The sequence below is a fragment of the Giraffa tippelskirchi genome, chromosome 9 (genome assembly GCF_054371585.1).
Source record: "Giraffa tippelskirchi isolate mGirTip1 chromosome 9, T2T-mGirTip1v1.2.pri, whole genome shotgun sequence".
Lineage (NCBI taxonomy): Eukaryota > Metazoa > Chordata > Mammalia > Artiodactyla > Giraffidae > Giraffa > Giraffa tippelskirchi.
Genome location: NC_137283.1, coordinates 165092786 through 165114575, shown reverse-complemented (window position 1 = coordinate 165114575; position 21790 = coordinate 165092786). Strand labels below are relative to the sequence as shown.

Below are 21790 nucleotides of genomic sequence, written 5' to 3'. Positions count from 1 at the left end.
CAGGCACGCCTGCATCCAGGTGTGAAGAGTCCATCCTTGGGACAAAGTCCCAAAGCACACGCAGAGCCTGTGCCAGGACCCGAAACACAGGCTTTCTCCTCAAGACGCTGGGTCCCCGACTCCGACTGAGAAAAGCGGTCTCATGGGCCCCGGTCCAGCAGGTCCACCCTTCCCTCCTGTGCCACCCAGAGGCCCCGTAAGCCCTTCCCCAGTCGACGCCACAGGCCCAAAATCTGCCCCAGGCCGTGGGCTTCAGGTGGCACCCGCTCTCCCGGGCTCCCCAAATTCATCGCGTTTCATATCGAGTTTCACAAAATGTGCCATCTGAACACAGAACCTCAAGGTGAGACAAGAGGGCAGGTTTTAAAGCTCACACAACCACCAGGTCACTGGTCACCAGCAGCCAAGCGACCCTCTGCCTGGGGCCGCTGTGACCACAAACCATTCAGCTGATAGCCGGCAGCCTCTGAATTCAGACAACAGGGCACATCTCTCCACTGGGAGCCCCAAACTGCTGGGGACTCAAGAGTCCGAGGTTAAGAGCACCTGCCTTCCGTCTGGAACCCAGAAAGTGAGAGCTGCCAGGCTGCTGCCTGCTTCTCCTGAGTGAAGAGCACATGAATCCAGGGGGAGCACGCGTCCCATTAAAAGAAGGAAACACAAGCGCGGGGAAGCTCCAGCAGAAAGCTCGCTTTTCTGCAGATTCAACGAAGCGGCGGGAGACTGGAAACCAGCCACTTCCCTTCCCACGATGGGGGTCACTTCCCTTCCCGTGACGGGGCTGGCCAGTGCTGATGGGGGGCTCCCAGAAACTAGGAGGCCACCCTCCTCAGAATGCTGATCCTTCAACCCACCCCTCCCAGCCACGTGCAGCCTTGCCTGCCAGCCAAAGCAACTCCTGATGGCCTGACTGCAGGAAGTCCATCTTGGGCTCCTAAAGGGACCTCGGCTTCTGGGGGCTTATTTGGAATTTTTCTCTCTAGTACTTTTATATTCTTTATTCTTTTCCCAAATGATTTTCTTTAACACAAAGTTGTCCAAGAAATACATTGGACAGGAGATACCTCAATGGCAGAATAAGGTTAGCTATATAGTCCTGGGGGAAATTTGGAAACCTGCCAAATATGATGACTTACAAGTTCAATCATCAGTACGTAACTGTCTGCAGCACAGGGTATCTTCAGGTGGCCTACCTGTGGCTCATGGGAGCATCTACTAGTGGTACCTGACGCTTGGGCTTCTGAGCCTTAGATGGAGAGGGTTGCTCCTTGGAAGGAAAGCTATGACAAACCTAGACAGCCTACTAAAAAGCAGAGACATCACTTTACCAACAAAGGTCTGTATAGTAAAAGCTGTGATTTTCCAGTAGTCATGCATGGATGTGAGAGCTGGACCACAAAGGAGGTTGAACATGAAAGAATCGATACTTTCAAATTGTGGTGTTGGAGAAGACTCTTGACAGTCCCTTGGACTGCAAGGAGATACAACCAGTCCATCCTAAAGGAAATCAACCTTGAATATTCATTGGAAGGACCGATGCCGAAGATGAAGCTCCAATACCTTGGCCACCTGATGCGAAGAACTGACTCATTAGAAAGACCCTGATGCTGGAAAGGATTGAAGGCGGGAGGAGAAGGGGACAACAGAGGATGAGGTGGTTGGACGGTATCACCAACTCAGTGGACATGAGTTTGAGCAAACTCCTGGAGATGGTGATGGGCAGGGAAGCCTGGCGTGCTGCAGTCCATGGGGTCGCAGAGTCAGACATGACTTAGCAACAATGGGATGGAATAGTCATTCATGAGACTGATTACATCTGAGCCAGTCACATCCCCGAGTGCTATCTTCCTTCTGGAGACGCTGTCTGTGTCTCCACAGTGACGGTCACACACCCAGATGGCCTGGACGTCCCGCGGGTGGGCTCCCCGCTGCCGGGTTTCGGACATACAACAGGATGGTTAATCTTGGAGGAAAGAATGACCACAGGGCCAGCCCCCGGGGCTATTTTCAGAGTGGAAACAGGTGTGAAATCCCAGGGACAAGCTGATGCCCCGCAGAACCCGACCCCAGCTCCACTGCGGGAATCTCCCCCCACGCTCCCGCTGCCTCCTCGGGGACGCCGAGCCCTGAGGTCACCTGAGAAGTGCTGGGAGATATGACTTTCCCGGATGGTGCTTTCCCTGAGAGCAGGATATTATCCAGAAGGACCTTAATCTCCTTCATCCCTGTCCAGACACCTCACCTCGTTTCATCAAATTTACCTCCTTCTGGGGCCGCCTTCCTTCCCCAGGTCCTCACATTCCTTCAGAGTCTCACAGCAAATGCCTTCAACCGTCAACATGCATTACATGGGGAAATCAAGCTACCATATTTTAGTAACCTCTCAAAGCATTCAGAGCCACGGCTTTTCTCTGGGGACCATCAGGGAACAGCCCTCCTGTGTATAGAATGCAGAACAACCAGCAGATCCCCTCAACCGCTGACCCTGCATCATTCTGCCAAGAACCACAGCTTCCTCGGCTCTGAGGTCTACACAGCTAATATCTCCACTTAGTGGGATGAGCAGAGAAGGCAATGGCAACCCACTCCAGTATCTTGCCTGGAAAATCCCAGGGACGGAGGAGCCTGGTGGGCTGCCGTCTATGGGGTCACTAAGAGTTAGACACGACTGAGCGACTTCACTTTCCCTTTTCACTTTCATTCATTTGAGAAGGAAACGGCAACCCACTCCAGTGTTCTTGCCTGGAGAATCCCAGGGACGGGGGAGCCTGGTGGGCTACCGTCTACGGGGTCACACGGAGTCGGACACGACTGAAGCGACTTAGCAGCAGCAGCAGTGAAATGAGACCAACCTTAAGGTAAATACAGGTGGGAAAGGGGCATGTTACTTAATGTTATGCAGACCATTTCCCCTGCATCTTGATACTTTCCATTTCCTGGTTTGGGTCAGCGGAGTATTTTAAGGGCAGAGAACCTAAGATCTAGGTGGGCTGGGAGAGGGGATGGGTAACTGTCTGATGACACAAGGCCTTGGAGAAAGAGTCCCCGGGAGCTTATGTCCACTTTCCTGCAGGAACAGGACTCAAAGAGGACCCTCAGATAAACAGGGGAAACTTTATACTAGGTGGCTTTTTAGTATTACAGGTACCAAACAAAGGTTACCTGTAAATTGCAGGTAACTTACCACAATGTTGCTTGAATGTGGCCACTGTAGAAATGGAGGAGGAAATGGCAACCCAGTCCAGTATTTTTGCCTGGGAAATCCCATGGACAGAGAAGCCTGGAGGGCTGCGGTCCACGGGGTCACTCGGAGCCGGACATGACTGAGCGTGCAGGCACACACGGCGGGAATGGGTCTCTCCCACTCGCCCGTGACCCGCCTGGACTTTCCAAGGGTTCTTCCCACTCCTGGTCCCCCACAGGGTCACGTGGCCGCACAGGCTGGGTGGACAAGACACCTGAGCTCCAGCCGTGTCCACACTGGGCCCCTCTGCCTTTTCCTCCCGTGTCCTCCCGCCGTCCACTCCTCCGCCCTCCTGTCCCTGAGGGGTGCTGGAGTCGGTCACCAGAGCCCCGCTGGGGGTCGGCAGTGGGGCCGCATGTGTGTCCAGCACGGTAACTGGAAGGGGCAGTTGAGGCCTGGGCCACGAGGGGCCCGCTGGGAGGGAGGACAGGGCCCACCCCCGAGCAGAGAGCTTGGGGAGCCCCAGAACCTCAGGCCAAGGCCACCCGGCAGGGCCTGAAGCAGAGGAGGCCATGCCCTACAGGGAAAGGCCCGGTCGATCTACAGACACCATTGCGTCCAGGACTCATCACAAAGCCAGGCTTCCCCGAGGACAACCTGCTGCAGGTCGGCTGGTGGGAACTCCAGGGCACCTCAGACCCTGGATCCCCACGGTGCCCAAGAAGCAGGCACCGTGATGGGCTCTGAGGACCCGAGTCATCGAGGCAACAGAGCAGTGCCCACAGCTAAGGGCAGTCAGAGGAGGAGTGGGCGGGGCAGGGCACAGCCCCAGCCTTGTGGTCCACTGGACAAGAGCTGCCACGAGGGTCGACTGGAAGGGAAGCCGTGCAAAGGGGAGAGGAGGAGGGGGTGGGCGGTGGCCAGTGGGACCACGTTCCTGAGGAACAAACACGTCCCCTCAATGCCCACCGTGCTCTGGGTCCAGAACATCACAGCTTCAAGCAGCAGCTCCCGAAAAACCCCAGGGTGGCCCGAGCTCCCTGTGCACACCGGACGGTCGGTGCCCCCAAACCGGGGGCCGTGTTTCCAGCACCTTGGTCTCACTGCCCACTGGGCGTGTCTGTCTGCTGATTTACCAGATGGAATGATGACAACTGTAGGACTCCAAGACAGTCCTACAGCGTCAAAGATGCACGTGCCACTGCGGTAAAGTTCTACCACAGCCGAGATTCCAGTTAGCACCCAACACGCCTTAGCTGCCCTGACCCTCAACCTCAGTTCTCACCAAACATCAGAAGAAAGCATCAGAGACTTGGCACAGGGGCCCAACGAAAAGCCACCAGATGAAACCTCAGTTTGCTTCCGGTGAAGGGGAGACGCCTAGAAGTCACCTGCACATCTCCTTAGGTCTTCTCTAAAAATTGGTGCTTTTGAACTGTGGTGCTGGATAAGACTCTTGAGAGCCCCCTGGACAGCAAGGAGATCCAACCAGTCCATCCTAAAGGAAATCAACCCTGTGTACTCATTGAAAGGACTGATGCTGAAGCTGAAGCTCCAATACTTTGGCCACCTGAAGTGAAGAGCCATCTCAATGGAAAAGATGCTGATGCTGGGAAAGGTGAAGGCAGGAGGAAAAGGAGATGACAGAGGATGGGATGGTTGGATGGCATGATCAACTCAATGGACAAGAATTTGAGCAAACTCCAAAAGATGGTGAAGGACAGGGGAGCCTGGCGTGCTGCAATCCATGGGGTTGCAAAGAGTTCGACACGACTTAACAACTGAACAAAAAGTGCCCAAGACATTACAAAAGGTTCTTTGAAATTCACAGTGGGCCCAACACCATCCGGGGTGAGGTGAAACTTTCCTTATCCTCTCAACCACACCCCACGTAAGGCATCCTGGGGACACAGGCAGGACTCATAGAGTCAGAACCAGGGTCCAGGGGGCTCCTTTGGGCCCTGTTCACATCAGGGCACAGTTACTACAAAGTCGCGTGACCAGTGTTTAAGCCAAAGGAGAGCCACCAAGACATTCACACTATTTTGCATCTTTAAACGGTAGTGCCATTGTCTGGGCGCCTCCCAGGTGGATCAGCAGTAAAGAATCTGCCTGCTAATGCAGGAGACACAGGTTCAATCCCTGGGCTGGGAAGATCCCCTGGAGAAGGAAATGACAACCCACTCCAGTGTTCTTGTCTGGGAAATCCCATGGACAGCAGAGCCTGGTGGGCTACAGTCTGTGGGGTCGCACAGAGTCGGACACGGCTGAGCAGCTGAGCACAGGCACAGGCAGTGTCTCTGTCTTTTAACGTGTTTCCACCAAAATCAGTTCTTTAGAGTATGATGCAAGGTACCAGGGAGATTTAAATGTTGAAATGCTTTTTGTTAAAATCCAGCATTAAATTCCAGCCAGCAGGGGAGGGTGGCAGAAATTGGGTGAAGCTGAGTCCAAACACCTGGGCTGCATACCTGGCTGTGTGCACGTCTGAATGTGAAGGGGCTCTGATTTCTCCTTATAAAGTGAGGAAGCTGACAATCAAATCCCTAAAAGCTCCTTTTACACACCTCTGTCTCCTACAACAGAGATCCCGTCACTCCTACTGAGCGACTGCTTGAGGGGTTGGAGTTTAAGGGCTGGCTTCACCTGACAAGTCAGTCCTACGGATTTCCATCGCATGCATCCCCTTGCATGTAAGTGTGCAGCCTTGAAAGTCTGAGGCAAGTGGTAAAAGGCACCTGAGAAAACCTTCTATGCTATCAGTCAATCAGGGTAAATTTTATCTTATTTACAGTTAATTAAAAGAGTCTCTAAAGTTCAAAATCTCAGTGAGAAAAACGTGGATCAATCAAGACAATAAAAACCAAACACCTGCTACTTGAAAGCTACGTGACTCAGAGACCAGGAAACAAAGGGAGAATTGGGGCAGACCCCCCGCAGTCAGGGCCACACCTGCCAGCTCACCCTCAGGCCCGCCCCAGATGGCAAACACCTCCCCACCCGGGCCCGCCACGTGCATGGCGCCCCCCACCCTCCCTGCGGGCATCCGACATGGGACTACCTCCAGAACTCACCTCCTAAGGATCCTCTGGGGAACGCGCCCTGTACACACCGTAGGAAGCTTCCTGCCTGCGACCCAGACCCCTTGTCCAAGGACCCCGCGGCCTTGGTCACATCCCTGGCATGAGTCCACAGGCACTCAGCGTCCAGCCAGGATCAAGCCTTTGCCTGAGAGCCTCGTTCAGAGAACCTGAGCTCAGAGCATCCTCCTTCCGCCTGTTCCTGCATGTCAAGGCTCACCAGGCCCAGGGGGCCAGCTGGGAGACCCCGGGCTCACCCGGCCCAGGGGGCCAACCGGGAGACCCTGGGCACTTAATCACCTCTGTCTCAAGTTCCTCATCTTCAAAATGGGACCAAGTGTCTACTGCACTTAGACTTCAGCCATGAAATTAATAGACACTTCCTCCTTGGAAGGAAGGTTATGACCAAACTAGACAGCATGTTAAAAAGCTGAGACATCACTTTGCCAACAAAGGTCCGTCTAGTCAAGGCTATGGTTTTTCCAGTGGTCATGGATGGATGTGAGGGTTGGTCTATAAAGAAAGCTGAGCGCCGAAGCATTGATGCTTTTGAACTGTGGTGTTGAAGACTCTTGAGAGTCCCTTGAGCTGCAAGGAGATCCATCCAGTCCATCCTAAAGGAGATCAGTCCTGGGTGTTCATTGGAAGGACTGATGTTGAAGCTGAAACTCCAATACTTTGGCCACCTGATGTGAAGAGCTGACTCATCTGAAAAGACCCTGATGCTGGGAAAGATTGAGGGCAGGAGGAGAAGGGGACGACAGAGGATGAGATGGTTGGATGGCATCACCGACTTGATGGACGTGAGTTTGAGCAAGCTCTGGGAGTTGGTGATGGACAAGGAGGGCTGCCTGGCGTGCTGCAGTCCATGGGGTCGCAAAGAGTAGGACACGACTGAGCGACTGAACTGAACTGAAGTGTCCACCACAAGGATAGCAAGCAGGGCAGGAGTCAACACGGGGGTCACTGTGAATGGGGCCCTGGACACAGGAAGAGGCCCCTCACCCTGCTCCCCACGCTACCACCACAGAGTGGGAGCCCCCCACAAGCTCCCTAGAGCTCACCTGCTGCATTGTGCAAATCCCCAAGCTCCACCCCACATGGGGCTCTCAGTTATAAACCAGAAGATCATAATATCTTGTTTAACTGCTGGCCCCCCGCTTCCCGCTCCTCCACTTGGGGAGCCTGTCGGCTGATCCCGGGTCAGGAAGGCTTCCTGGGGAGGAGTTGGGGTCTGTAGAGACGAGGGGCAGGAGCCAGCAAAGGAACACAGGACACGGGCTCACCGCAGGCATCAGGTGAGGCCGCAGGAGAAGGAAACACAGGCCGCGCCTGCCCTCGGAGCAGAGGGGCGGGAGGTTCACTCCTGGAGGACGCGTCCAGCCCAGGACCCGCTTCCCTCCCAGGAGCCAGACAGGGTGCCGCCCTGGTCACTCCCGTCCTGCAGCCCAGGAGGCTGAGAACCGGCAGCTCACCCGATCCTCCACGAGCCGCAAAGCCAGGAACCACAGGCGGAGTGTTGGCCCCAGAGCCCTGGACGCCGGGTGGTGAGCCTGCCGCCTCCGGGGAGGCCGGCTCCATCCTCCTGCTGCGACCACGCGTGTCCTGAGGACCAGGGACGGGCGGTAAGGAGGCGTCCTCCCGCACCGAGCCCCGTGGCCTGGTCTCGGGGCCACACCCACAGGATTTCACCATCATGAGGTCCCACCACGTCTCTTTGGAACAAGAGCCCCGCGTTGCCCTCAGTTCCCCGTCAGAGTGTGTCCCGCGACGGGACCGCCAGTGTCCATCAGAGGACAGCAAGCCTGAGGGGAGGACAGCAGGTGCGGGAGAGACAGCAGGCGCGGGAGGCTGCTCTTAGACAAGGGGAAGAGCAGGCGAGACTGAGAGGGCAAAGGCCTCTGAAAAGCAGCGTCTTCCCCCCCGCCCGCCTGCCGTCCAGGCGAGTCCCCGCGGGCCTCTGGGGCACTCGGCTCCAGCCGGGAGGCCTGCTGCCCTCCCGCCGTGCCCCCCAGCTCCCGGAGGCGGTGGGCGGCCTGTCCGTGGTGCAGACAACTCCCACCACACGCGAGGCTGCCCCCAGCCTCCTGCGCCTCTGCCAACCGCGTCTCCGCGTCACTTTGTGATTCAGAGTGAGACCAACCTTCAAGGAGTCCCACGGGAGGGCCGTGGTCACCGCCTGTCACCCCCCAGGCTCACCCAGGACCCGCTCCCCTGAAAGACAGGCCGGGGGGTCATGGGGGAGCCACGGCGGGGCTCGGGTGGTGGCTGAGGTTTTGTTTCCTGGGATCTGCTTAACCCAAGGTCACACAGGCTTCCGTTCAAGCTGTTTAGGCACCTGTTTCACCCGACACCCTGACGGGAGAGCCTCAGGGGACGATGCTCCGAAGCAGAACAGCACCCCGGCTGGGTGCCCTTCCGAGCTCTGCGCCGTGTGCCCCGTGAGGAAACTCCAGGGACGGGGGAGCTGACAGCAGGTTCTCGCACGTCCGCCCGGCCTGGCCAGGTCTCCTCACCGGCCCTCTCATCTCAGCACTGCACCTCCTCACCTGAGCCCCGTCTCACAGGCAGAAACACAGAAACACCGAATGGCCCCTGGGCCCTGAGCACCCGCCTCTCGCCAGCCCCTCCCAGGCCCAGTGCTCAGCATCACACCTCACCGCCAGCCCCCACCCAGCATCACACCTCACCACCAGCCCCCACCCAGCATCACACCTCACCACCAGCCCCCACCCAGCATCACACCTCACCACCAGCCCCCACCCAGCATCACACCTCACCACCAGCCCCCACCCAGCATCACACCTCACCACCAGCCCCCACCCAGCATCACACCTCACCACCAGCCCCCACCCAGCATCACACCTCACCGCCAGCCCCCACCCAGCATCACATCTCACCGCCAGCCCCCACCCAGCATCACATCTCACCGCCAGCCCCCCAGCGGCATCACACCTCACCACCAACCCCCACCCAGCATCACATCTCACCGCCAGCCCCCCAGCGGCATCACACCTCACCACCATCCCCCCCCCATATCACACCTCACCACCAACCCCCAGCATCACACCTCACCACCAGCCCCCACCCAGCATCACACCTGTACCACCAGCCCCCACCCAGCATCACACCTCACCACCAGCCCCCACCCACCATCACATGTCACCGCCAGCCCCCCAGTGGCATCACACCTCACCACCAGCCCCCCCGTATCACACCTGTACCACCAGCCTGCCCCAGCATCACACCTCACCACCAGCCCCCCCCACAGCATCACACCTCACCACCAGCGCCCCCCCAGCATCACACCTCACCACCAGACCCCCCGTATCACACCTCACCACCAGCCCCCCCACAGCATCACACCTCACCAGCCTGCCCCAGCATCACACCTCACCACCAGCCCCCCGTATCACACCTCACCACCAGCACCCCCCAGCATCACACCTCACCAACCTGCCCCAGCATCACACCTCACCACCAGCCCCCCCGTATCACACCTCACCACCAGCCCCCCCCAGCATCACACCTCACCACCAGCCCCCCCGTATCACACCTCACCACCAGCCCCCCCCAGCATCACACCTCACCACCAGCCCCCAGCATCACACCTCACCACCAGCGCCCCCCAGCATCACACCTCACCACCAGTCCCCAGCATCACACCTCACCACCAGCGCCCCCCCAGCATCACACCTCACCACCAGCTCCCCCCAGCATCACACCTCACCACCAGCCCCCAGCATCACACCTCACCACCAGCGCCCCCCCCAGCATCACACCTCACCACCAGCCCCCAGCATCACACCTCACCACCAGCGCCCCCCAGCATCACACCTCACCACCAGCGCCCCCCAGCATCACACCTCACCACCAGCCCTCCCCCTCCCCCGTACCACTGCTGCTCCGGGAGCCTGCCTGCCCTTCTGCTCTGAGACCCTGGGAGGCCCCCCGGCTGCCCAGCCCAGCCCGTCAGGGCCCTCCAAGCCCCCGGGAGCCCTAAGGGGGCCCTCGGTCTCCCAGGCCCTGAGGAGGCCCCGTCTGCTGGGTGAGTCTCTGCACAGGGGGCTCCTAGCCCCTCCCAGACCCCCAGGGCTCAGCCTTCAGGGCCACGTTTCCAACAGGGACGTCGGGATGACCCTCCCTGGTCCCGACCCCTGTCCACGGCTGTGTCTGCTGGACAACAGGACCCGGGATGGCTGCACAGGGACAGCATCCCGCGGAGAGCTCGGCCCATCACTCTGCGCGTGTCCAGACCCACCCAAGTGCTTTATTTACCTGTTCTCCACCAGAGCCCCTCGGTCCCCAGGACGGGCATTAAGGGAGCCCCAAACACAGACTGATGGAGGGTAGGCTGCGCCCCTCCTCATCCTCAGGGTGCCCCGGGATGCCCCACCTGTTCACCTGCCCCCCTCCCCCACCAGCCCCGGAAATTCTGAGACAGTGAGGGCGGCCGTCCCGAGAACTGGGCTCTCATAGCTGAGATGCACACAGGTTTGTCTCGAGCGCTCTGTGAGACCGGGACCGCCAGAAAGTGTTAAAGGAGAAAAGTGAAAAAAAGGGATTAAAAAAAGTCGGATTAAGATCTGGCTTTGAGCCACGTGCTGAGTTGGCTCACGTCCTTTCCCAGACCTTGCAGCTCGCGCAGCCCAGTCCTCCGGCCCGTCCACCTTCTACCCCGTCTGGAGACCTGCCCCCTGGTGCGGAGGTGGGGGCGCCCAGCTGGGGCCCCGGGGCCAGGGGGAGGGACCACAGGGCAGGGGACAAGGCTGCAGAAAGCCTCAGGGGGCCAGACAGAGAGACAGAGACAGAGACAGAGAGAGACAGAGACAGAGAGACAAAGACAGGAGAGAGACAGAGACAGAGAGAGAGACAGAGACAGAGAGACAGAGACAGAGGAGAGAGACAGAGAGAGAGAGATACAGAGAAAGAGATAGAGAGAGGGACAGAGAGAGAGAGACAGAGACAGAGAGAGAGACAGAGACAGAGGAGACAGAGACAGAGAGACAAAGAGAGAGAGAAGGAGGGACAGAGAGACAGAGATTAGCCTCTAACTCTACCATTTCTTGACCAATGAAATTCTTTTATCCTTTTTTGTACTAAGTTTGGGGGAAGAATAAAAGAGCAAGGAAGAGCCCTGGAGCTCCGGGGCTGAAGTGCCAACACCCCAGGAAGAGGGGCCGGCAGGCCACCCCCCAGGCCTCAGTCCACCGTCTGGGTGCACCCTCAGGAGCCCCCCACGTCCTGACCTCTGCACACGTGGGGGCCACAGAAGTGAGCCCAGGGATAGAACCGAGCATCAGGGTGTGTCCACGCTGCACTGCCGTCTGGGAGCTGAGGGGCGATGCTCTCCCCGGAGCCCCAGGAAGCCCCGGGGGCCCAGGGCCGTCCACGAGGGACCACGCTGAGGCCAGGCTGGGCCTGGGAATGAGCGCCAGGTCCTGAGGAGGTCCCGGCCACCAAGGGACCTGAGATCACAGGCAGGACCCCTCCTCCCGGCCTCGAAGGCCTGCAGAGGACCTAGGGCCCCAGAGACTGGCCTTCCTTCCCACAGAAGAAAGAACAAGGGAATGAAGCCTCAGAGAAAGGCGGCAGGTGGAGGGAGAGGGGAAGGGGGCCAATTAGGACTTTCTACACCTCCTCAGATCCTTGGATGCAAAGAAATGTCAATGGTTTCTGGCCAGAGGTCAGAGGTCGGGAAGAACTCAGCTGAGGGGGCGGGCGGAGCCTCACCTCCCAGGACCCTCCCCCCACAAAGCCAGGCTGCAGAACCTGCCGGAAAAGGCCTGGTTGGAAGAGAGGCCTGAGAAGCCCGAGGACCAAGTGTCGATTTTCTGCAGTTGATGTTCTTCCGGGTTAAGATCCGTCATAAATGGACATGTGTAAGCACTTCCATTCCCAGAGAACACAGAAATGGGATATCAGCTTAGCCAACAAGTAAGTGAAGCCACTGCTTTAAATAAAACCGGTTTACTAAGTGACCAGGCTTTGCAGCAGAAAGGAAGTCCCATCTGGCGGGCAGCCGGCCCCGCAGACAGCCTCGGGCACCTCCCCGGCTTCGGTTATTGAAACAGACCTGCCCCGGGGCCAGGGCCTCTTATCTGGCACCTGGATTACCGCCCTGAGTTCAGCCTGCACGTCCCAGACTCCCAAATCAGGTTGCTGGAAACATCAGACAAAGACGCGCCTCGATTGCTACGGCCCGAACGCGGTGCCCCGGCTGCGCGGGCCCCGTCTCCAAACCCGGGCCTGAGCGCAGGCCGCGCGGCCCCGGCCCGTCCTCCAGCGCCGGCTCCGGGAGGGGCGGGCTGCTCTCGGGCGCCGCCGTGTGGCCGGCGCGGGGACCTCCGCGTCCACGCCGGAAGAGGCCCTCGGCCGGAGCCGCGCCCGCGTTTCCTACGGGTGTAAACGGGTGTCAACAGCCCGAGATGCCAAGTGCGCGGAGAAAGGGATCCGGGGCTCCACCCGTGTTATATCTGAAAAGACAGATCTCGTTTGGGCAGCTCCCTCCAGCCGCTACACCTTTGAAGAAGGAAGACCTGAGCCCGTCGCCGGTGGATCCTGCAAAAAGCCAGGACTGCGCCGACGGGTACGTTCAGGTCAGAGCCGTCACTCGCTTTCCTCACCCCCGGGCGCCTGCAGACATTTAAATGCATCACCCACGAAAGGAACAGGGCGGCTCAGCGGGGCTGTCTCTGCTTTAAGAGAGAAGCGGGCAGAGTGTCGCGTCTGCACCCTTGTCCAGGCGCTGCGTGAGCTCAGGCCGTGCTAGGATCGCACCTGCGTGTGCGGGAGAGAACGGGTCTGGGGGCGGGGGGCGGGCAGCCCGGGGCTCACAGCTGGCCCAGCACCCTCCGCCACAGCCTCGATTAGAGGCAGTCACAGGAAGGTGGCCTTGGGAATCCCAGTCAGGGTTGGATGCTTCCTAAGTCACTGATCCTTGGGAAGGGAGGGGACTCCCTTGGGGCTCTATCCTGGTGCAGGGCCTCGGTGCAGCAGCTGGAGATGGCCCTGGGTCTCACCTCCCAGGAGCCCACCCCTCTGGGTGCCCCCACAGCTCCATTTACAGGAGGGTGAGGAGCGCTTAGCAGATTTCTGTGAGCCAGAGGGGAGAGTTCCAACCTGTTAGTGGGGTCAGGATGCAAGCCTAGTTTTAACACCAATAGCATATAAAACACCACTTACGGGTTCTAGAAATTCCAAAAAAACAATGAGGGGGAGAAATTGGCTTCATGGAATCTCAGATTCACAAGGTGACTTGGGCAAGTGGGCCAACCACATGCCAGACAAAGGTGAGCTCCTCGTCTGAGATCCGGCGTCCGGTCCTGAGGGTGGGGACCAACCAGAGCTCAGAACGGAGCTTGGTTCAGAAAGCAGAGGGGAACACACGGGGCCTTAGACGACAGGTCGGGGAGGCAGGAGCCAGGGTGGGGAGGCAGGAGCGAGCGGACTCGTGGGGGATGACGTCCATATGTCCCTCATCCTCAGAGTCCTCCCGACATGGCAAGACAGAATCGCTGGGGCCTGGGAGGAAGGGCCAGGACAGAAAGATATGGAAGAGTCGGGAGGGCACGTAGCCTTTCCAGACCTAGTGATCTTTAAATACCTACATTAACAGCCCAAGGAATGCAGATGACGTGAACTGTCGGTACATCAGTAGATGACAGTTTTAAAGATGATATGATTCCCAGCCTGCATTCAAACCAAGGCCATCCCATGCACGCAGGTCCAAGGAGAACCCTCCCCATGACAGATTTTATTCCATTGTCAGTGGCATTAATGCAGGCACCAGAATTTCACACCATCTCTCTTTTTAATATTTAAAACTTTCCGTGTACCTGTTTATCCAAAACAAAGGTCTCCCTAGCCGAGACATTCCTTGGCGAGGCCCCTGACGTCATGGGCAGTGTGGCCTCACAGAAGAAAGGGGCCTCCCCCCCCCTCCGCCATCGACAGGAACACGTTCAAGGAAGGAGCGGATGGCCCGGCCTCGCGAGCAGAGTCCTGACCGCGGTCCTGACCTGGCTCTGTCTGTCTGTCCCCGACTCAGCCGCTTCACTGTGAAGAAGGTAACAGTCCCCTGAAACAGGTGCAGGAAACATTTACGTGGCTGATCCCTGGGAAGCAGGCGCAAGGGGGGCCTTCCCGTGTGTCTCTGCTGTACAGAGCTGGGAGCACTTCCCAGAAAGGACGCTGGGGACACACGCCTGGAGCCCTCACCCCAAAACCGGCCACGGAATCCCCAGACGCCACTGGCTCGGCTCTGGAGTCATCTTAACCCTGGAGTCATCTTGAAACTGAAGGACAGTCACTTCTGTCTTTCAAAGGCCAATTTTTTAAATAAATTTTAAATGTACTATTTTCTTTTTTTTAATTCTTGATGACACAGACCCAAGTCTTCTGTGGAATCAGTTAATAGATAACTGAACACAAATCATGCACTGTATCCTTCACTTAGAGCTCCTGAATTGTTTTTAAAATAGTAAGCATAAATGGAGTTTATCGTTTTATTTTCTAATTTCTACTCCACACTGAACAGTGATTCTCATCAATGGGGTGAGTGTATCCTGCAACTTACACTATGAGACTCACAACTTACAGCTTTAAACCCCTTGCAAGCCTGTGTGACTCTGATGTGTAATGTGGGGAGGACACCACAGTGATGTCCAAACACGGAGGTGGCCCGGGATGGCTCTGTGATCTGTCTTTGGATTTGTACATTTTTCTCAACATTATAAGAAAAAATTGTGGTAGAGCAAGCAATGCGCAGCCCTGTGGATGGAGTTCACGTGAAGAGAGCTTAAGCTGGGCCTGAGCTGGCCTGTTAGGAACCAGGAAAGGTTACCCAGATTCAAGGAGGAGAAGGCAAGTCTATGCCACGTTCTTCTGAAGATGAAGACGGGCCCCAAAAGTGCCTGGATGAGAAAGGGGCAATCACATGTAAAAACCCCAACACCGGGGCTCAGCTGTGAACACAGCAGAGTGACAAGGCCGGACGCCCTTGGAGTCAGGAGGCTGCTCAGCCCGGCCAGAGGGAGCCAGGTAACCGCGACCTCACCATCCTCAGCTGGAAGAGTGCCCCCGAAAGTTGTCACTCTGTCCCCTTGGCCATGCACTTACCTCAGGGTAATGGGGGGAGAAAAGCACTCCTTACCCACTTTCACTGAAACAGAGAGATGCAGCTCCCAGGCAGGAGTGACAGGCCCACCGCCCAGCGCTCGGCACTCACCTCTGGATCAGACAAAGGCCAGAGGGACCTTCTTCCAAGGCCCCCAGGTCCGTCTCACGAGCACCAAGCTGTTCCCAGCACCGGGGGGGGGGGGCGACCCCTCCCCCCAGTCCACCGGGGCTGGGAGGTACAGAGCTGAGCAGGGCAGGCAGAGGCGTGGGGAGTCAGACAGACGGTCTCAGTCCCAAGAAGGGAATCACGTGTCTCCCACGCACTCATCGCACAGGGAGGGTGGACCCATTTGTTCCTGGAGCCTTGATGACACTGGACAGAGTCAACGACAATAAACGAAACAACCCGCCTGGGGCAGGTTGTCAGTAGACCGGAGCACCTGGGGCCAGCCCCCTGATGCGCCTGCTCTTTCAGCAGTGACGAAACCCAACGAATCTGAGAACATCTCAAGCCAAAGGGGCCTAACAGATTCTGTCGCACGTCCTCAAGTGTTCTGAGCCAGGGATCAAACACACCACAGACGACTGTGTTCATCTGAAGTCTCCATGCTTTCTGAAACTTCATTATTATTGGAAAACTCTTTGCCAGCAACCTCAAATGTTAACAGCTGGCTTACCCCCCACAGAAATAAACATAAACAAATCTGCCGTGGGCGTGTGCTCACTGATGGGACGGGGTTGGTCACACGATGCAGGGGGTAAGGTGCCTACCGTCCACCGTGAGCCGGCCACCAGGGCAGAGCGCCACACAGGGGACCTGCGGATGCTCTTAGGGGAAAGAGGGTGAGGGGAAGGAACCAGAAACTTCTCATCGACTCAGCTCAAACAGAAACAGTGACATTAAGGGCCACAGGAGAAGCAAAGGAATTAACTGTAATTAGAACAGAGGCATAAGAGATAGAGAGGAAAGGTGATCAGGGGAAAGAGGAAAGTAAAAAGAACACAGATGCTCGCACCGAAGGAGGAACACGTCCCCAACCCTGCGGACGTTTCGCCTCCCCTTAAATGCCAGCTTCATTGGTTAATATCCCATTTTATGTCGGACATAATAAAAATCTGAATATAATTATAGTGTTACGAGTCATTCTGAAAGGGCCTCCTACTCTAATGAAAATTTTAATTAAATCTGGCCAAGTTTCCATTTATAATGTCTTGTTTCTCAATGCTGACAATATAAATGAGAGCCACCATTTTACTGGGTTCTGTTTATTTCTGTTTTATTACAAATCTCAGCTCTTTGGTTTTCAGCCTGGGACTATGAAACCGCATAAAATGCCCATTATTATCACTTCTAGAATAACCTCTTCTTAGCCCACATGGCACTAGGATTTCACTTTCTCAACCCTTTCCTTCCTTGGGCTTCAGTTATTAACAAATATTCAATATATTAAGTGTTATTCAAACTCTCGAGATGTACAGAAATTAAGAGTGGGGTCTTGTCCCACTGGCTTCCCTGGTGGCTCAGATGGCAAAGAATCCGCCTGCAATGCAAGAGACATGAGTTCCATCCCTGGGTCAGGAAGATCCCCTGGAGAAGGAAATGGCAACCCACTCCAGTACTCTTGCCTGGAGAATCCCATGGAGAGAGGAGCCTGGTGGGCTATAGTCCAGGGGGCTGCAAAGAGTCAGACACGACTGAGCAGCTAAACAACAACAACGTGTCCCATTACCAACAGCATCGATTAGGGAAATAGAAATGAACTCAGAAAAATATGACTTAATTTTTCTTCTCTAATGCCAGAATCTACCTAGAAATTCATCACTCTACGTCTATGGCTTGTAAATATGTAAACAGTTTATCTTTCAATTAAAAATATATAATATGTTACCCTTGCCCTCTATTCCAATGTTACATTGCCAATCTTAGTAACAGCCTCATTCTAAAATCCTAGACTCTCATGAAGGCTTATTTTGATATAGAATTACTTAGAAATCTGTTCTGCTCTGAACCATTGCAACCTATGTTGGTTACATTAATGCCCATTTACTGCACAATCTTGTTATAGCCTGAAGTTGCTTATAGTTTTATTTATGGTCTTGATTTCAAACCAGAATTAAAGCGACTCCTCCAGATGTTTGGGTTTTCAGTCGCCATGTAAATGGGCTTCTAGGTTGGGAAATTTTGATGATGTTTAGTTTCCTTTTCCTTAACCACCTCCGTGGTCCCTCTTCTGCTGATGAATGAAACGCAGCTTTCCCAGAGCAGCAAAAGTGCTCAGAGAATTTGCAAAGGGAGAAGAAAAAAACCATAATCACTCCCTGAGAGCTGAGCAGACAGTGAAACAGTGGGGAGCAGGACCATCCACGATCGCCCTGGTGCTGAGGGGGCTTCTGACCCAACGTCTCCGCACCACCAATGTTAGACCCGTCTGTGCCGACAGCGGCGTATTAGTATGTGGTGGTTGCTCAGTCCCTCAGTGGTATTCGACTCACGGCAACCCCATGGACTGTAGCATGCCAGGCTCCTCTGTCCTTAGAAGCCCCCGCCCCGACAGACAGCTCCGGAGCCCTCACCGTGTGCTGGAGACCCGCCAGGGGAGGGGGAGGCAGGGCCCAGCTGGACCGACCTTGAAGGTACCCAGCAAACACCCGCGCCCCCGCCCAGGGAAGCCTCTGGCATACGGGTTCAGCAGAGCCTTGCGGGGTAGGAGAGAACACACACCAAGTGCCCCCGGAGCAAAGAAAGCCCAGCTCGTGGGCAGGACCCGGGGCGCATCCTCACAGGTGGCCAGAAGCCACACGAGAAGCAAGGCCTCTGCCCTCTCAGTGTGGGCAGGACTCCCCGCAGGCAGCTCTGGAATCAGCCCACGGGCTCCTCCCAGATACTCTGAGCAAGGGGTCACTGGAGTACGGTGCCCCCTGCCCCTGAAGCAAACACCCAGCTCCGGGTTCGCTGACTTCTGTCAAAGTCGGCACCGCTGCACCCGTGACGAGGCTGAACTGCGGTCGCCTGGACCACGTGCTGGCAGGCGACCCACCCTGGAAGGGACTCCCTAGGTTCGGCCATGAGCAGGGTGGAAACCAGACCCGATCGGGCCCTAGAAGAAGGAAGGGACAGGTGAGGGTCCCAGCAGGGGTCAGACACACCTCACGCCACTGCCCGTCAACGGGAAAAGCACGCAGTTCGTGGAGGACCAGGCAGTTATGCAAATCCTGAGTCACAGGAAGACACACAAAGGTGCCATTTCTAAAGAATGACTTTAACGGGAAAAAAAAGATAATTATTGAGCAAAGCAGACTCTCTTTGTCTTGAACACCAATTAGCAGAGGTGGTCAAACCCACCGACAGGCTGTTGGAGACGCGTCCCCCAACAAAGGCCATCCAGGACAGGGAGCCAGAGGACAAAGGTGTCATCCAGGGACACCGGTGACAAGCTTCTGACCCCCAAGAGGAGGCGCGTCATCTATTTCTACCCGAGGAGATGGTGGCACAGAGCGGGCAACTAGGCCAGTTTTCTCACTTGCTGGTCCAGGCTGGCACCCCCACCTCCACAAAGCTCGTGCTCCCCCAGAGTGGAGCGCTGTGCCCCACACACCGCAGACAAAACCCCTGTGAGGCCAGCATCCCCACTCCTGAGGGGCACAGCCGCCTGTGAAAACCACGGCGTCAGGACCAGGGGCACGGCTGCCGTTAGGAATAGGGTGAGCTACAGAACAGCTGTGCCCCGGGCCCGGACACTAAAAGCCTCTCGTTTAATCCTGGCAATGTGCTAAACAGAAGGCATTGCTTGATCGTACTTTACAGCAAGAACACTGCAGATTAAGACAGCCAAGCAATGTGCCTAGGACCACACATCCAGAAGATGCCCAGTGATCACTCCCCATCTCGCAGGGACTGGCGCTGTCTCTCTGGTTTATTAAAGACCAGATGTAAATCCTGCAGAGAGAGAGCCATCCCGCTGAAAACAAGTGATCACCACCCCCCAAACTGGAAATCAGTCTGAAAAGAGGTGAGCACCCCAGAAAAGTCCAGCACCTCCAACGTGCCCTCATGGCCCATCAGCCAGCTTCTTGATGTTCTTGATGAGGGGTGGGGCAGGGAGGGGGGCTTGCCAAGATATGTCACAGCTTTAAGCTTTTCTCCTGGATGCTGAAGCCACACAGCATTTATTTGCAAAAATAGTTTTAAAGCAAAAAGTTTCCCTGGGAAGTGCAGCCAAAGGGGGCTGGAACCTGCTCCGCAGGTGTCACTGGCTTCCCCGCGGGATCCTCTGTGGCTGGTGTCACCGCCCCCCAGGAAGTCCTGAGAGCAGCCTTAGGGGGGCCATGGACAAGGGCGACCTTAAAGCGAATGCTTAGCTTGTAGGAGTGGGGGAGAGAAAAGACACGAAAACCCACAGAGTCCAGTTGTTCCAGTTACGAACACCCTATCCTGCTTTTCCACCCAGAGCCCGACAGATCCAGGAGGTCCCCTGAGGTGCCATCTGCTTTGGGCACTTTCAGAACAGCTGTAGTCGCAGAGACAAGCTGCTACGAAAGACACCCAGATCTCAACCTGAGGCTTGGTCTCCATCTCTCTGGGGCCTTGGATGCCCTGCAGTGTCCGTCTGTTTACACACGCGCGGGTCTAAGCCCATGATGTGTGTACAGATGGATGGAGACGCGGACACACACGGCAGGTCTTGCTCCGCGGAGATGAAAGCCCCACACGGGCGGCTGAGTGTGTGGGAGCCTCCTCAGACCGGGTAGGCAGTTTCTAATCTACACGTCATTTGTGAGACACAAGGCAGGGACCAGGGCCGCCCCAGAAGAATTTTAGGTATGAACCGTGAACTCACCAACTCCTTCCCCCGGTACTGCTCGAATAGAAAAAAAAAAAAAAAAGGCCGGCTTGAGCTTTGCTGAAAAGCAGACCCGACCACAGGCCAGCTCGCTCGTTGTATTTTCGATACAATAAACGCCTTCAGGACTGTCCCGGGCACTTAGAAGCATCTCTCCACCAGAGGTGTTCTCTCTCCCTTCGTGTTTTCTCAAGCACTTGTTCAAAAACACATTTAAGTGGAATGTTTTCGTTTCTGCAGATTGCATTAATTATGGGTTTGCAAACACTGCAAGCCCGCGAGGTCTGCCCCAGCCGGGGGCTGGGACACCCGGGCCCGGCCGGCGGCCGGCAGCTTGGCTCGGCCCCTGCGCGGCGCTTCGAGCTTGGCACCGCGCGCCGGTGGCCGGGCCTCGCCGAGAAGTCGCCGCTAAGAAAGCAAACCCGGCCGCGGTCAGCGCGGTGACCCTGGCGCTCGGCGCACCCTGCCCGGGGGCCCAGGGCCGTGGAGCGCAGGACGCGGAGCCCCCGGGCCCCTCCCATTTCTGCCCGGACGAGGGGAAAGCCCTCTTCATTTGTCAGGGCATCTGCGGCTTCTACGCTCACGTGGGGAGGGTCTCCGGAAGGGTCGGGCCAAGCCTGCGGGGCCCGGGAGCCGGGGCTCCTCGCCCGCCCGGCAAGAGCCGCGGGGTCCGCACCGCGAGCCCAGGGCCGAGCCCCGGACGCACCGAGCCGATGGGCGCCGAGGCCCCGGCAGAGCCGCCCGCGACGCTCCACCGGGCGGCGCCCTGGCTCCCAGACCAGGGCTTCCACGCGCGACCCTGCTCCCCGTGAGGGGGGCGGCGAGCACCCCTTGCCGGTCCACCCGCGTCGGGGGGACCCCAGAAGCCGCCCGCGCCCCGCGGGCCGCCCAGGCCCCACCTGCTCGGGCCGCGCGGGCGGGAGGGTCACCTGCTCGCGGCGCCTGAGCGCGGCGGCCGGAGGGGCCCGCGGGGACGCGGCCGGCCCCGGGCAGGAGGCGGCGCGCCCCGGCACCGCGGGCCCACTCACCGTGAGCGCCGAGAACTTCTGCGCGGGCGCCAGCGGGAGCAGCGCCGCGAGCAGCGGCAGCCAGCAGAGCCGCGGCAGCAGCATGGTGACCGGGCGCGGGCCGGCGCTCTTCGGCCGGGAGCGGGACGCGCGGGCGGCCCTCGGGCGGCGGCCGTGGAGCCGGCGGAGGGGCTGCTCGGGTCCTCGTCCCCAGCGCTCCGGGCGGCCCGGACTCGACCAGCTGGCCCGGCGGTCCTCCGCGTCCTGCGGCGGCCCCGGCTCCTGTCAAATAACTCCGGAGCTTCCCGGATCCTCCTCCGCCCGCCCTCCCCGCCCTCGCCGTCCCCTCCCCCTGCCCCACCTCCAGCGCGGCCGCTGCGACCCGTTCGCTCGGCTCCGACGCCCGCTCCGCTGAGCGGCCGCCCCGGGGGCGCGAGTCTGAGGGAGCTGGAGGTGGAGGGGGCCCCCAGGGCTGTGCTGCAGCCTGTCTGGGTGCTGCGTGTGCGGGCCTCCTTCCCTGCACACGCGCACCCATGTGCCCATGTGCACACACGCACA

At 57.7% G+C, this 21790-nt stretch overlaps 1 protein-coding gene and 1 long non-coding RNA gene across 5 annotated transcripts in view; one reads left to right on the top strand and one right to left on the bottom strand.

Moving 5' to 3' along the window:
* The window catches only part of SMOC2 (SPARC related modular calcium binding 2), a 155997-nt gene extending 134478 nt beyond the window's left edge, over nt 1-21519 (bottom strand). For all 3 annotated transcript variants that reach the window (XM_081531074.1, XM_081531072.1, XM_081531073.1), the window contains exon 1: nt 21254-21519. Coding sequence is in view for 2 of the 3 variants with exons in the window: in XM_081531072.1 (XP_081387198.1) it covers nt 21254-21337 (84 nt within the window). In the remaining variant the exon portion in view is untranslated. The remainder of the gene's footprint in view (nt 1-21253) is intronic.
* LOC145522066 (uncharacterized) lies at nt 12614-16507 on the top strand. 2 transcript variants are annotated; one of them, XR_014065884.1, is made up of 2 exons: nt 12614-12853; nt 14122-16507. It is a non-coding gene; the product is annotated as an uncharacterized LOC145522066 (long non-coding RNA). The 2 variants fall into 2 exon arrangements; XR_014065885.1 differs by having other exon boundaries at nt 12654-12863.
* Nucleotides 21520-21790: the final 271 nt, after the last annotated feature.